The sequence below is a fragment of the Leucopleurus acutus genome, assembly GCF_964270905.1.
Source record: "Leucopleurus acutus genome assembly, chromosome: 5".
In the NCBI taxonomy this organism is placed as follows: domain Eukaryota; kingdom Metazoa; phylum Chordata; class Mammalia; order Artiodactyla; family Delphinidae; genus Leucopleurus; species Leucopleurus acutus.
This window is the reverse complement of record NC_139147.1, coordinates 121762171-121776478: the sequence shown is the minus strand read 5'-3', so window position 1 is coordinate 121776478 and position 14308 is coordinate 121762171. Positions and strand designations below refer to the sequence as shown.

The following is a 14308-nucleotide window of genomic DNA, read 5'->3' as shown; positions in this document are numbered from 1 at the left end:
TTTGTTGGTGCTCTACTGTAAACAGAAAGCAAAGAAGGCAAACACAGCCTTTAATATATTCCATGCTTCATACAATGTGATTATTTAATACATTACAATAACTTCAAAAGTATCCGTTTATACCTTTTTGTTATTATACAAAGATAACGGCAAAAACCTCAACCAAAACCACATATTCACAGACGAGAGTTCAGTTACTGGATTACTGTTACATTTAAACACCTGCTCTTACTGTTTAACTTTTGCTGCTTCTAAGTGAAGTAGCAAACGAATTAGGAAATGTTTTAAGCAGCTGTACACCTGCACCTTAGTGAACAACAGGTTATACCCCAAAAAGATAAAAGTCAATTGTAAATCAATAGTGTGTGTACTTTTGGTCTCATGGATGGAGGGGAGGTGTTTGTATTCAGAGCTTAAATAAATACTACTAAAATTTATTTAATTAAAACTGCAAAAATGTATTAATTTCTGCTTTCATAAACACTGTATAGTTTAAAGATTCAAAGAAAAAGTAGATATGCAAGTAGAAAAAGTTGGGTAGGAAAGGCATTTAAAAATATTCGCTATTCTTTCTTTATTCTGTCCATTTAAAAAGGATCTTTCTATATCATGTTTCTCAGATCAAGAGAAAAAAGTAAACTAATTTTATGTAAAATTTTTCATCTAATAAGATCCTGAGAAAAGTTTTCTGTCAGGATATTCAAACACTGTGTTGCATACTGTAAGCAGTCACTAAATGTCTATTGAATAAAAAATATCCAAAGCCCAAATGTTAAGAGTCAAATGATATTCCCCAATAACAGCATTATAATTTCACTGATCTTTAACATTTCAGACTGATATAACTGAAAGATTCAAAGCAAGATTGTGGTCAAAGTTCAGCTCTACCATTCATTCACAAGCAAGGTATTCTTAGAACAGTCACTGCAAAATGAGGATGACAATACACATGTGTACAACTCAGACAGCTCTTTAGACCAAATTAAATAATTATGTGAACATGTTTGTTAATGGCAAAGCAATATTCAAGTTTGGGTCGTTAATTCAAAGGGCAATGGCCTTACTACTTCAACACTGACCTAGACAATTCATAAGAGAGACACAAATGACCAATAAACACAGAGAATACCAATTGGACCTAACTAGCAATTAGAGAAATGTAGTAAATTACATACCATTTTTTTGCTGATTAGATTGACCAAGATTAGAAAGAAAATAAAGGGAAATGGCACTCTCATACACCACCGGTGAATATGTAAATTGGTGCAACCTTTCTGAAATGCAATTTAGCAATATGAATCAAGAGTCCAAAAAGTACATACTCTTTGGGCCAGTAATTTCATAAGACTTTTGTTTCATGGAAATAATCCAATGAGTAAACAAAAATAAACAAAAAGTTAAAAAAAAGAAAAAATGGAAATAACGGCCAATATTAGGAAACTAGTGTAATGTCCATAGAATAGATAACATAAAAGAGCAATTTAACATGATGTTACAGAGTTATCAAGGCAAGAAAAGGTTTTCATCATAGAGACTAAGCTAAATAGTAGGTTACAAAACAGTAACATGGCCTCATTTTTATTTAAAAAAATATAATATACATAGATTTTGGTATATATATGTTTATTTAATAAATGTATATTTAATTAATTATTATTATTATTTAATTATTAATTTATTAATAATTATTTAAATATTTATTTTAAAATATATAATATACATAGATTTTGGTGTATATATATATATATATATTTGTGTATATACCAGATGTGTTCTTAGGCAGAATTTTGCTGATAATCTCTAGGCTAGTTTCTTTTCTTTATCTGTACTTTCTAATTTTTCTGTAATGAGTATTATGGCTTACATATTGTTAAAAGATTCTTTGACAAGGCAAAAAATTACACCTCCAAGTATCTTTCAAATTCTTTATTGTATACTAAGTGAACTTTAGTGAGAACACATCTCCATTTTTGGAGATACCAGAAGAGTATCACTGGATACTAGATACTACCTGATAACAATTTTGTCCCAGATACAATGAATATATTGCTAGCTCTGCAGAACTTCCTTTTGCAAGATGAAACATCCCACACTCCCTGCAGTTCTGGTAGGGCTGTTCATCTTGGAGCCTCAAATGTGCTATGACAATAGGAGTGGACCCATGACCCACAGTGAAGCAGCAAACCATTTATGGTACCCTACTTCCTTCTCTACTTGTCTAAGCGTGTGGGCCAAGCAGAGTTAACCAAAGCTCCTCCATGGAATTTGAAATATAAATACTAAAAAAGAAAAGTTCCCTCTCTTCTTCTGAGATAAGCATTATAAGGCCAATGTAGGCTATTATGCCACAACATAGAGCCAAGAGTTGGAAAAAGGGAGGCAGAGCCCTGATGCCTATCATTTCCCTGAACCTGGTTGTATTTGAAGCCAGAGTACTCCAGACTTTTCAGTTATGCCAATCAACACATTCCACGTTTTGCCTTAAGTGATTCTGAATAGGGTTTCTAACACCTGCAACCATAAGAGACCTAGGATGGCATGGCTGAGGCAAAACTAACGTTTCACAAAAAACTGTTCTCATAAGAGAAATGCAAAATGAGAAACAGGAACTGAAGATGCAAATATTTGAACATATGTTTAATAATGCTTCCACAGGGCTTCCCTGGTGGTGCAGTGGTTGAGAGTCCGCCTGCCGATGCAGGGGACACGGGTTCGTGCCACGGTCCGGGAGGATCCCACGTGTCGCGGAGCGGCTGGGCCCGTGAGCCCAGCACGTCCAGAGCCTGCGCTCCGCAATGGGAGAGGCCACAACAGTGAGAGGCCCGCATACCGCAAAAATAACAATAATAATAATAATTCTTCCATAAAACCTGCGCAATCTCTTCTATATCTAAGAGTCACTTTTCAGCGGCATGTGACACAATTATCACTCCACCCCCACTTCCTGAAACACTGTCTTCACTTGGCTTCCACATCATCAGGGTAACGTTCTTTCCTTCCTTTCTGTCCATTCCTTCAGTGTCCTTTGCTGCCTCTCCTCCTCCCCAATTGTTGGATATTCCCTGCGTTCAGACCTTGGTCCTTATGTATTCTCTAGCCACGCATGAACTATATAATCTCATGGAATCATACTGCTTTAAAATAATCAATCTAATATGAAATGACTCCAAAATTTTTATATGCAGCCCCAAGCTTTCCCCTGAGCTCCAGAGTCATTATTAATCATTATATTAACTGCCTGGTCAATATCTCTACCTGGATGTTTTCAGGTCCCTCAACTTTAATATATTCAAAACAATTTTTGAGTTTGCCACAAAATCCTGCACTTCCCCAAGGGTTCCTCTTCTCATTAAACCGCAAAGGCACTTACCCAGTTACACAAGCCAAATGCTGAGAAATCTTTAACCTCTTCCCTGTCCCCATATCCTAATTACTCAATAAGTCCTGGTGGCTGTCCCTTCAAATACATCTTAGATTCAACTACTTTTCCCCATCTCTAATATCATTACCCCAGCTCAAGGCACCATACTCTGATGTCTGAACCACTGGGACAAGTACCAAATGAGTTCCCCACTTCTACTATGCCCCTCTGCAGTCTATTCACTCAGCAGCCAGACAAGCTTTTGAAAATGCTAAGTCAGGACATGAAACCATCCTCAAATCCTCCAATAGCTCCCCACTGACATTTAAAACACACGCTGCTCATCCCAGTGTTTGAGGCTCCCCATGACCTGGAGCCTCGCACTCTCCCCAGCTTAATTACTCTGTTCCGTCTTATCAACTGGTCCTTTGCTGCTCTTTGAACAGCCTCACTTTCTCCCGCCTCTACCTGGAATGCTCTTTCCCCAGATATTCACATGGCTGGCTCCTTCTTCTTGCACTGAGACTGAAGAGCATTCTTCTGTCTAAACATCATTTCCTTAAAGAGGACTCTTCTGAACACCTCGTTGAAAGAGATCTCCCTCATCGCTGTCACTTTCTCTCCTCTTATCCTGTTTTATTTTTCTTCATAACTGTTATCGTTACCTGACATTATATATTTACCATCTTCTCTCACTACACTATAAACCCCAAGAAGGTAGGATCCCGGAACAGCGTCAGACACATCTATTTGTTGGAGAGAGATGGGGAGGGGGGAGATGAGAATGAGTTGTTCATGGCATTGTAAACTGGTATGAGTCTTCCCATAAGTACCTCGACAAAATATATTAAAAGTCACAAAAATGTTCTTATCTACTGCAGAATGGCTAGCGAACTTGATTAGATGTTTAGCCTATTTCAATTCTTTCCCACATGCTTCAGCCCAGTCTGAGGCCTGACCTCTCCATGTCCCCAACTCCAAGGAATCCGAAGAGGGTCAGCTCATGACGTAGCCCTTTCCCCCTAGGTTGCTGTAGCGGAAAGAGAAACTTTGCATACTCTTTGATTACTTCCAAATATACAAATGAAATAATGGGAGAATAGTTACCACTGGTTCAAATGCTTTGTTACTTTAGGGAAACAACTTTTAATATAGCAAACTGTACATATGGCTAGGAAGATTTAAGGTACATTTTTAAGCCAAAATATACTTGCTACTTGAATGTTAACCATCTTGTTGCTCAGGATAACTTTTATATTCTCTTTTTTCTAGAGGAGGGAAAATGAAGGAAATATCCTGGAAGAAAATTCCCAATACACAGACTAAAAATTTGCTTCTTCTTTTCCCCAGACAGCACTTAAACGAATATATACAAGAGCCATAGATTAAAACAGACTACTCTTAATGGAAAAAGAAGATGTGGTACATATACCACACGAACGAAATGAAATTGGGTCATTTGTAGAGACGTGGGTGGACCTAGAGACTGTCATACAGAGTAAGTCAGAAAGCGAAAAACAAATATCATATATTAACCCATATGTGTGGAATCTAGAAAAATGGTACAGATGAACCGGTTTGCAAGGCAGAAATAGAGACACAGATGTAGAGAACAAACGTATGGACACCAAGGGGGGAAAGCTGGAACTGTGAGATTGGGATTGACAATATATACACTAATATGTATAAAACAGATAAATAATGAGAACCCGCTGTATAGCACAGGGAACTCAACACCACTTCGCTGTACAGTAGAAACTAACGCAACACTGTAAAACAAATGTACCCCAATGAAAAAAAATTTTTAAAAAGCAGACTACTCCTGAGAATTTATGCTAAAATAATTAGTTAGATGATAATGAACCAAAGTCTATATCTGCTTATAGCTACTCATGTGTGTTAAAAGCAAGGTCAATAATGGGAAAATAGGGATAAGTAATCAGGGTGTTTTTTTGGTTTTTGGCTGTTTTTTGTTTGTTTGTTTTTGATGCTCTTCTTTAAATGTATAATGGGTAGTAACTGGAACTATCTGTCTGGCTCACAAGATCCTTTTATACAATGTAACACTTGCCTCTGGTCACAACTAGCCAAACTACTAGCAGATATCAGGCTGGAGTAGTGCCAGAGGTCCTTCCCAAGGAGTCTGAAATTAGAGCTGACATAGGCAGACAGGATTTGTCAGGCTGCCTGCCCCCATTTCCTTCACCCCTCTCTCTCTCTCTCTCTCTCTGAATAGGCTGGTACTGTAACAAGCAGATCAAGATGCTGACTAAGAACTGAGGAAGATGCTTTGCAGAGAGACAGAGAGTAATGAAGCCAATGCACAGAAACAAATAGAGATGACAAATGGAAACCAAATACTGCTTCGATTCCTGGTAGATTTCAAGTTTCTGGACCCAGATCTTTCTGAGGACCCACTACATTCCTCCTCTTGAATTCCCTGAGACGTCCGCTATCTTTAAAATAAATTCCCTTTTTGTTTAAGGTAGCCCAAGCTGGTTTCCGTTACCTGTAATCAAATATTCCAACATAATCTGGGAACAGTAATTATAATAAATTATTTCCCTATATGTTGTAGTATTTCTTTTCTGGCATAATCCTTCACCATGACTGGAAATAAATCCATTGATACAGGGTGATAATAAGAATGTAACTTGAAAGGAAGTAGATTCAGAAGTGAGAGCCTTAAGCAAAAGAAAAACAGAAATAACTTCTCCAAAAAAACTAAGTCTCATGTTCCCTCAGAAATCATCTCATGGAGGACAGCAAGCTTCTTCTGAATAACATCTGACTGTACACACTTCCAAGAGTAAATCCAAAAGAAAAAATGTGAGCCAAAGAAAACAGTGATTTTTCTCAATAATGCCAAGTAAGTCTCCAGCAAGCACCAAAACAAATTTATCACAGCACACAAAACAGGAGGGGTGGGGGAGTGGGAAACCTGGAGATAGCAATTTTGCAGCTGTTGAGATGGAGCAACCTGGCACAATATTCAACAGTGTTAAAGTTTACTATCTCATTCTTTGCAGGAACAAAAACAGTGATCAACTAACGCCGGTAAACTGAATTTCATTAATCAGAATGACAAAGCAAATATGCATACGAAAAAGTACAACTCATTTTTTAAATACTTACATTTAAAAATTTACAGATACTTACATTTTTTGCCGTCATGTCAAATTGTATTCAATTTAAAATTCTGTAAAGCCATTAAAAAACAAACAAAAAACCAAAAGAAAACAAAAAACTTCGTCTTCAATATTCTTTAAAAGAACATCCTGTTAAAGGGAAAAAAGGGAATAATAATGTAATAATAATAATAAGCAACATTTATGTCATATTTACTATGTGGCATGCATTCTTCTTTAAATTATCTAAATTAACCCTCACAACAACACTGTGAGATAGGTACCATTCTAACTCATTTTCCAGATAAAAATTGAGATTTAGAGATGTTAAATAATTTGACCAAATCAACTCAGCTAAGAAGTGACAAAGACTGGGCTTTGAAATATTATACCGTGCTGTTTTAGATAATCCACTGAAAGCAACACCAGGGCTTCTTGGAGAAACAGCCACTCCCAGCACTGGGCAGGTAATGTATAAGATAAACCTAGAACATCGTATTGTACCTAAAGTAAGTATGGGCTCGAAAAAATGATGGAGACATATGAAAAGTATACAGGAGCCAGCTTAAAGGGTCTACAACTTAAAGGGACAACTTAAGCCAGTTTAAAGGGGCAATTAAGCACCTAAGTATATACTGATAGCAACAGACTAGAACAGATTCTAAACCCATTAAATAATAATCCAGGAGTCCATACTGATAGAAACAGATAACGAGGAGGAAGGGAAAGCTCTTCTCTGCAATACAATGCCAACTAATATGTATAAAGAAATGAAGCAGTTAGAAAACTACCGATTTGTAAACACTGTGATATTAATGGATTGGGCAAGAATCACCAAAAGATGCTAAAACTAGTAGTTGAAAGTTGGTGAGCAAAAGGATATTTACATAGTCTTGAAATATTTCCCTACAAAATACCTCTTAATTCCAATTTTACAGTGCAGAAACCTGGCACATACCACTTCATCCAAGGTGATCAAAGCTACCAAATGACAACCAACAATGAGATAAACCAACATCACGCATCTCCTCAAGTGCACGGCAAAGGATACAGTATCACTTCTGAGGTATTTCCCAAAACGTATAATCTAAATCTAATCATGAGGCAGCAACTGAGAAATTCAAATTGAGAGACATTCTATGAAATAATGGCCTGAGCTCTTAAAAAAAATTAGAATCATGAAAGACAAAGGAGGCTTAAAGAAACAGTCCAGATTTTAAAAGACTAAAGTCATATGAAAATTAAATTTAATGCATGATCCCGGACTGGATTCTGAACCACAAAAAATAATTGCTATGAAGACGAAGGGCAATTGGAGAAATCAAAACATGGTCCACAGGCTAGATAACTGTATTGTTTCATTTCTTGCTTTTGATCAGAGGATTGTGCTCTTTTTTTTAAGTAAATGTCCTCATTCTTAGAAAAAATATACCAAAATATTTAGTAGTGAAAGGGTATCATAGGAGCTACTTACTTTCAAATGATGAAAAAAATATATAATCTCTATATATGGAGAAAGTGGGAGTGATAAAGCATATGTGGCAAAATGCTGACAATTGGTGAATCTGGGTGAAGGGTACTCAGGAGGTCTCTGCCCTATTTCTGCAACTTTTATTTTAAAATTATTTCAAAATTGGGCTTCCGTGGTGGCGCAGTGGTAGAGAGTCCGCCTGCCGATGCAGGGGACGCGGGTTCGTGCCCCGGTCCGGGAAGATCCCACATGCCGCGGAGCGGCTGGGCCCGTGAGCCATGGCCGCTGAGCCTGCGTGTCCGGAGCCTGTGCTCCGCAACGGGAGAGGCCACAACAGTGAGAGGCCCGCATATCGCAAAAAAAAAAAAAAAAAAAAAAATTTCAAAATTAAAACTTTTATAAGACATTCAAGGGGAAGGATAAAATAAAATTTCACCTCAAAAAGGCCATAAATAATAGGGGCTTAAAGAAATGGAGGCTCCATATGTCTGCCTTCTCTGCTAGAATTTGAATCTACAAGTCAAACTGTTGGGGGTTGGGGGGGTGGGGAGATGTTTTTACTTTTCAGTAAAGCAATGTAATTTTTCAATGATAAAGAAAACATATATTTAAAAACCCAAGCAAGACCTGCACTACGACTGTGATTTTTGCTCTCCCACTGTAGCTGCAGATCTGTTCACGTCTGTCATGACCTAATATGAAAATCAAGTTCCTACAATGGAACTGCTTCACATTTATCAGTTACTTGTTATGTCCTCTTCAGTGTTACAAACATGACGTAAATAATAAAGCACAAGTTCATGACATCCCATTCACCAAACTACCTGACATATTCACACTAAGGAATTTAAGGCTAAAATGTAAGTATTGCATTTTGAAGATTAATATTTTAAGCAAGTTTAATATATCTACATAAAACTCTGTAGCTAACAGATATGAAACATCTCTTTAAGCACAGACTTACAAAATTTGTCCACATACAAAATCACCAACGGAGTAGCAACAAATTTCAGAGACAATATTATACAGATTATGGTCTCTGACCACAATGAAATTAAATTAGGAGTCATTTTTTTCTAAAGTTGTATATTTAGAAAATAAAACTATAGCATGGCTAAAACAATCCATGAATTAGAGAAGGAAATTTAAAATGTTTAGAACTGAATGACAATGAAAACAATAATAAAAAAACGGTAAAGTGCAGCTGAAATAGTACTTAGAAGTAAATTTCCATTTCTCTTCATTCATTAAGTAATCAACTTAAAAGCTTTTTAAAAGATCAGAGGGAACTCAAAGAAAGAAGAAAAGAAACAGAAGAGTAAGAATTAATGAAATAGGGGGCTTCCCTGATGGTGCAGTGGTTAAGAATCTGCCTGCCAATGCAGGGGACACGGGTTCGAGCCCTGGTCCGGGAAGATCCCACATGCCGAGGAGCAACTATGCCTGTGCACCACAACTACTGAGCCTGCGCTCCAGAGCCCGCGAGCCACAACTACTGAGCCCACATGCCACAACTACTGAAGCCCACGTGCCTAGAGCCATGCTCCGCAACAAGAGAAGCCACCGCAATTAGAAGCCCGCGCACCACAACGGAGAGTAGCCCCCGCTCACCGCAACTAGAGAAAGCCTGTGCACAGCAATGAAGACCCAACACAGCCATAAATAAATTAATTTTTTTAAAAAAAGAATTAATGAAATGGGAAAAAAAATTAACAACTGGTTCTAAGTGTCCTGCTTGAAGTAGACATATAATAAGCAGCAGTGTAGCAGAGTGAAAAGAGCATGATTTTTCTTTTTTTAACTTAGGCTCAGTCTGAGCTCTGACACTTACTAGCTGTGTGACCTTGAATAAGTGACTTAACCTCTTTGAGCTTCAGTGTCCTCATTTGAAAAATAGGTATACAGAGTTTTTCAGGGCTATATTAGTGAAACAGGAGGGAAGGGGGCAGGGCACAACCTTTGAAAGAATGACATAGCCCTTGAGGTTACGACATAAAACAGGTTAGAACCAATTAGGTCCAAGAGGGCAGAAGATCGACTTCCAGGAGACCTTGAGCCTCATTACAGGCCCACTGTAATACATTAGCATATGCTAAGCGACACACCCACAGGCGCCATGACAGTTCCGAGGCCAACCATAAAAGGCCAAGAAGTGGACAGTAGTGGCCCAATTCCTGGAAATCTCCGTCCCTTCTCCAAGAGAGGTGGAATAATCCTCCCACTCGTTAGGCTATGAAATTACTCAGCCCATAAAAACTAACCACTCCATATTTTTGGGCCTCTTGCCTTCTGAGATGGCCCACACTCTGTGGAGTGTGTTTTCCCCAGGGCCATTCTCACCTTTTCAGACGGACCACATTCTGTTTGCGGAATGTGTATCTCTCTAAATAAATCCACTTCTTACTTATCACTTTGCCTCTCACTAAATTCTTTCTGTGACTAGACATAAAGAACCTGAGCTTCATTACATCCTGAGACAAGATGTGTGATCTCAATTAAAAGACAGTGGGTTCAAGTCCCAGTCTGGGTTTCGGCTGGGTCTGAGTCCCAGCCCATGGGTTAGAGTCCCAGTCTGGGTTTTGGCTGGGTTTGAGTCGCAACTTGTGGGTTCAAGTCCCAATCTGGGACTCAAGTCCCATCTGAGTTGTGCTGTTTCATTAGGAGTAAGTTAGATACATTGTGTCAAAGTGAAAAGCAACTGTATCACCCAAGGCAATGTAACAAATGTCCTCCAATTTATAAATACATAAACACTGAACACTCCAAACAGCCAAAAAAAATCAGTTTTAAATATTTTTAGATGGTCTTATGACCCATTGAAATATAGTTATAACAACAACAAAATAGACTCTTTTCTACCCAAAGTACTTGCTAAATTTTAGAAACCTGCTGTATCTACCTAAGGCAGATCCTGTTGCCTACCCAATATCATTTTCCTCCTCTTCCTTAGGAGAAGTTGAAGGTAGTAATATGCCCAACTGAAACTACTACATTCTGTCTCCCCCTCAGATGGGTTGACCATGACATAATTCTAGCCAATGAAATATAAGCAGACCATCACTGGGCTGGGCTACTAGATTCAGCTAGTAAATGCCGTTTTCCCCCCTCCCCATTTCTTCGTTTCCAGAGTATGCTTGTAATGGCTAGTGCTCCTTGTTTCCATGCATCTGCTTCCTTATTATACTCAGTGTTCAGTATGGGATTATATTTCCTAAGGGCCAGGGTGTTGAGTGACACTGTTACTCATGCAAACAAGAAGAAATAACAGGGTGTTACTATTTCAACACACTGTAACAGGAGGCAACCAATAAAAATACTTTGTAGCCACATTAACTGAGCTTAATAAGACAAAACATAATTTTGTTTAGAATTCCCTTTGCATCTTCTCACCAAAGATAAGCATAAACTGCAACCTCTAAATGTTACCTAAATGATAAAAGTTTGAAATAGAGCCAAAGTACATGAATATTTTGAGCACATTTACATTAATATCTCTGTGCCTCAATCTCTTCATCTACAAAATAGTATTAGTACATCTACTTAATTAAATGAGTCAAGACTTGGAAAATAATTAGGACACTGCCTAGCAAAAGGTAATCAATGTTAAAGAAAAAAGTGGTTCACTGACTCATGACAAATTAAGGTTTCTTCCTCCAAAATAAATAATACTTAATTCACATGTAGTTGAAGTGATAAATACATTTAAATGTGGTAAAATGCTATTACATTTAAATCCAAGTTTAAAGGAGAAAAAACAAGTGTTTAACTGTGGTTAAGAAAAACTCATCTAAAATTAACAAGAGTCGGCAATAACTTCCTTCATTAATTTATCTATCTATCCAGCATTTACTGAATACCCACTATGGGCAAAACACGAATCCAGGTACTGGAGACGTCCTAGTAGATGACAGAAACAGGAAGCATAAACCTTCAAGTGTAATTTAAATGATATAAAATTACATTAAGATAAATGTTATAAAAAGAAATGGGATTGCAACAGACATCTTCATTCAATTAAAAATGAAGAAGTATGCTGTACAGGCTTTGAGTGATAGCCTATAACCTTTTAATTAAAAATATACATTTCTAAGTATTTTTAAAGCTTTTATCTTTCTTTTACACTGTCTTCATTTGCAGTATATGACTTAAATCAAGGGCCTAGAAAGTAAATAAATGCAGCACTGAATGTTTCAAGAAACTGCCATCTTTGGCAGTATTGGTGATTCTCAAAGATAAACCAGTCATGTGCACTGATGCCTTATGTTTCATCCAGACTCAACAATTGTACTCTTCCTGTCACCATGCTCTACTGTTGGGTAAAAAATTAAGTCAGATTTCTTCTTCCAGCTTCATGCACACATTATGTCAAGCTCAAAAAGTCAATCTTAGTGACCTCACCATCTGCCATGATCTCTTGTCAGACTCAGACAATTCAACTCCCACAGATGGTCTCAAAATGCAAGCCCCTTTCCTTTCCAATCACAACTTAGCAGCTGTGGGCACAAAGCCTTTTAAATTGGTACAACGTTAATCAAAATATAAGGAAGAAAGCAAAAATAATTATGAATACATTTACAGAACTAACATCACTTGAATCGGGGTTTGTAGACTTTCTCACACTGCTGAAAAAGATGTTACTAAAAATTAAATTTCAGCAAAGCCAGCATATTTCAATGGAAGGCAATAGTAATTTTAAATACATGCTCACGTTTCAAAGTTTGGAAAATATACACAACAATAAAACAGATACAAATAGCAGCCATAATCCCGCCTCTGAAAGGCAACTACCATAAATTTTTTTTTTTTTTTCTTGCGGTACGCGGGCCTCTCACTGCTGTGGCCTCTCCCATTGTGCAGCACAGGCTCCGGACGCGCAGGCCCAGCGGCCATGGCTCACGGGCCCAGCTGCTCTGCGGCATGTGGGATCCTCCCAGACCGGGGCACGAACCCGCGTCCCCTTCATCGGCAGGCGGACTCCCAACCACTGCGCCATCAGGGAGGCCCTACCATAAATTTTTGATATAACTTTCTTCAGTATTCTCTTTCTGCACTCTAACTTTTGATAAATGGTATTAATGAGAAGATATTTTCATAAAAAGTGACAGTATGTAACTTTTTCCTAGGTGATGAGCACATCTAAGTGCTTCACCTATAATAATCTCATTCAATTCATATCACAACTCTATCAGGTAAATGTTATTACTGTTCGCATCTTACACATGGCAAAACTGAGCTTTAGAGAATTGAAGTAATTTGCCCAGTTAATCAACTGTGTAAATGGCAATGCCAGAATATGAAGTCAGGATCTTAGACCAGCAGACATGTTCTTAACTACTATGCTAATTTGTAAAATATATTTGCCTTGAAATACAATAAATATATCCTCAAAATAAAACAAAATACATAATTACTATTACAATAAATCCATATATAAAAGGATAACTTACTATACCAAAAGAATTATTTTCATATAGTACAAATCATATATCATTGGGTCAGGTTTTTCCCCTTTTTAAAGGTTCTTTATTTAAATTTCAGTATTAAATTTACATTTATTTTTCTGGGTAGGTAGTAAACTTCCTCATTTTTTTACAGCTATATAGTATTCCTTTACATTGTGACACCATAACTTATGTCACTAGTCACCTACTGATGGACATTTAGATTTCCTACATATCTACACTGGTGACAGTAATCACATTTTAGTGACTCAATCCTCAGTGTTTGATCTGCTCTCTGACCACCCTGCCAGCTCTGTGTTGAAACACTTTCCCATATCCTTCTCTCATCTAGGTCCACTGGCCTTCCCGTCCGTTCTTCAAAGACAGGCTCTCCTGCCTCAGGGCCTCTGCACATTCTGTTCTCTCTGCCTGGAACTTTCCCCAGCAGTTAACGCTCCTTCCTTCAGATCTCTTCTCAAATGTCACTTTCTCAGGGAAAACTGTCCTTCCCCCACTACCCAGACTAAGTCAGGAGTCTCCAGTTAATGCTCTCCTACCTTCTCCTTTCATAGTACACATTTGGTTGTCATTATTTATTTGTGTGATTATCAGATTGTGGCCCATCTCTACAACTGAAGAGTAAATCCCATGAGGGCAGGGACCCTATCTATTTTGTTTGTTTGTTTTTTGGCCGCACTGCACGCCTTGCAGGATCTTAGCTCCCTGACCTGGGATAGAACCCAGGTACTCGGAGTGAAAGCACTCCTAATTCCCTGGAGGTCCTAACCACTGGACCTCCAGGAAATTCCCAACCCTATCCATTTTCTTCACTTATTATATACCCAGTGTCTGGCACATGGTTGGAACTCAAAAACTATTTGTTTTTTGTTTGCTTTTTAAGAAATAT

General features: G+C 37.8%; 1 protein-coding gene across 3 annotated transcripts in view; it reads right to left on the bottom strand.

Moving 5' to 3' along the window:
* TFDP2 (transcription factor Dp-2) overlaps positions 1 to 14308 on the bottom strand; it is a 166649-nt gene that overhangs the window by 120719 nt on the left and 31622 nt on the right. For all 3 annotated transcript variants that reach the window (XM_082840246.1, XM_082840247.1, XM_082840248.1), the window contains exon 2: positions 6521 to 6639. In XM_082840246.1, coding sequence (XP_082696372.1) covers positions 6521 to 6535 — 15 coding nt within the window. In that variant the 5' untranslated portion in view covers positions 6536 to 6639. The remainder of the gene's footprint in view (positions 1 to 6520; positions 6640 to 14308) is intronic.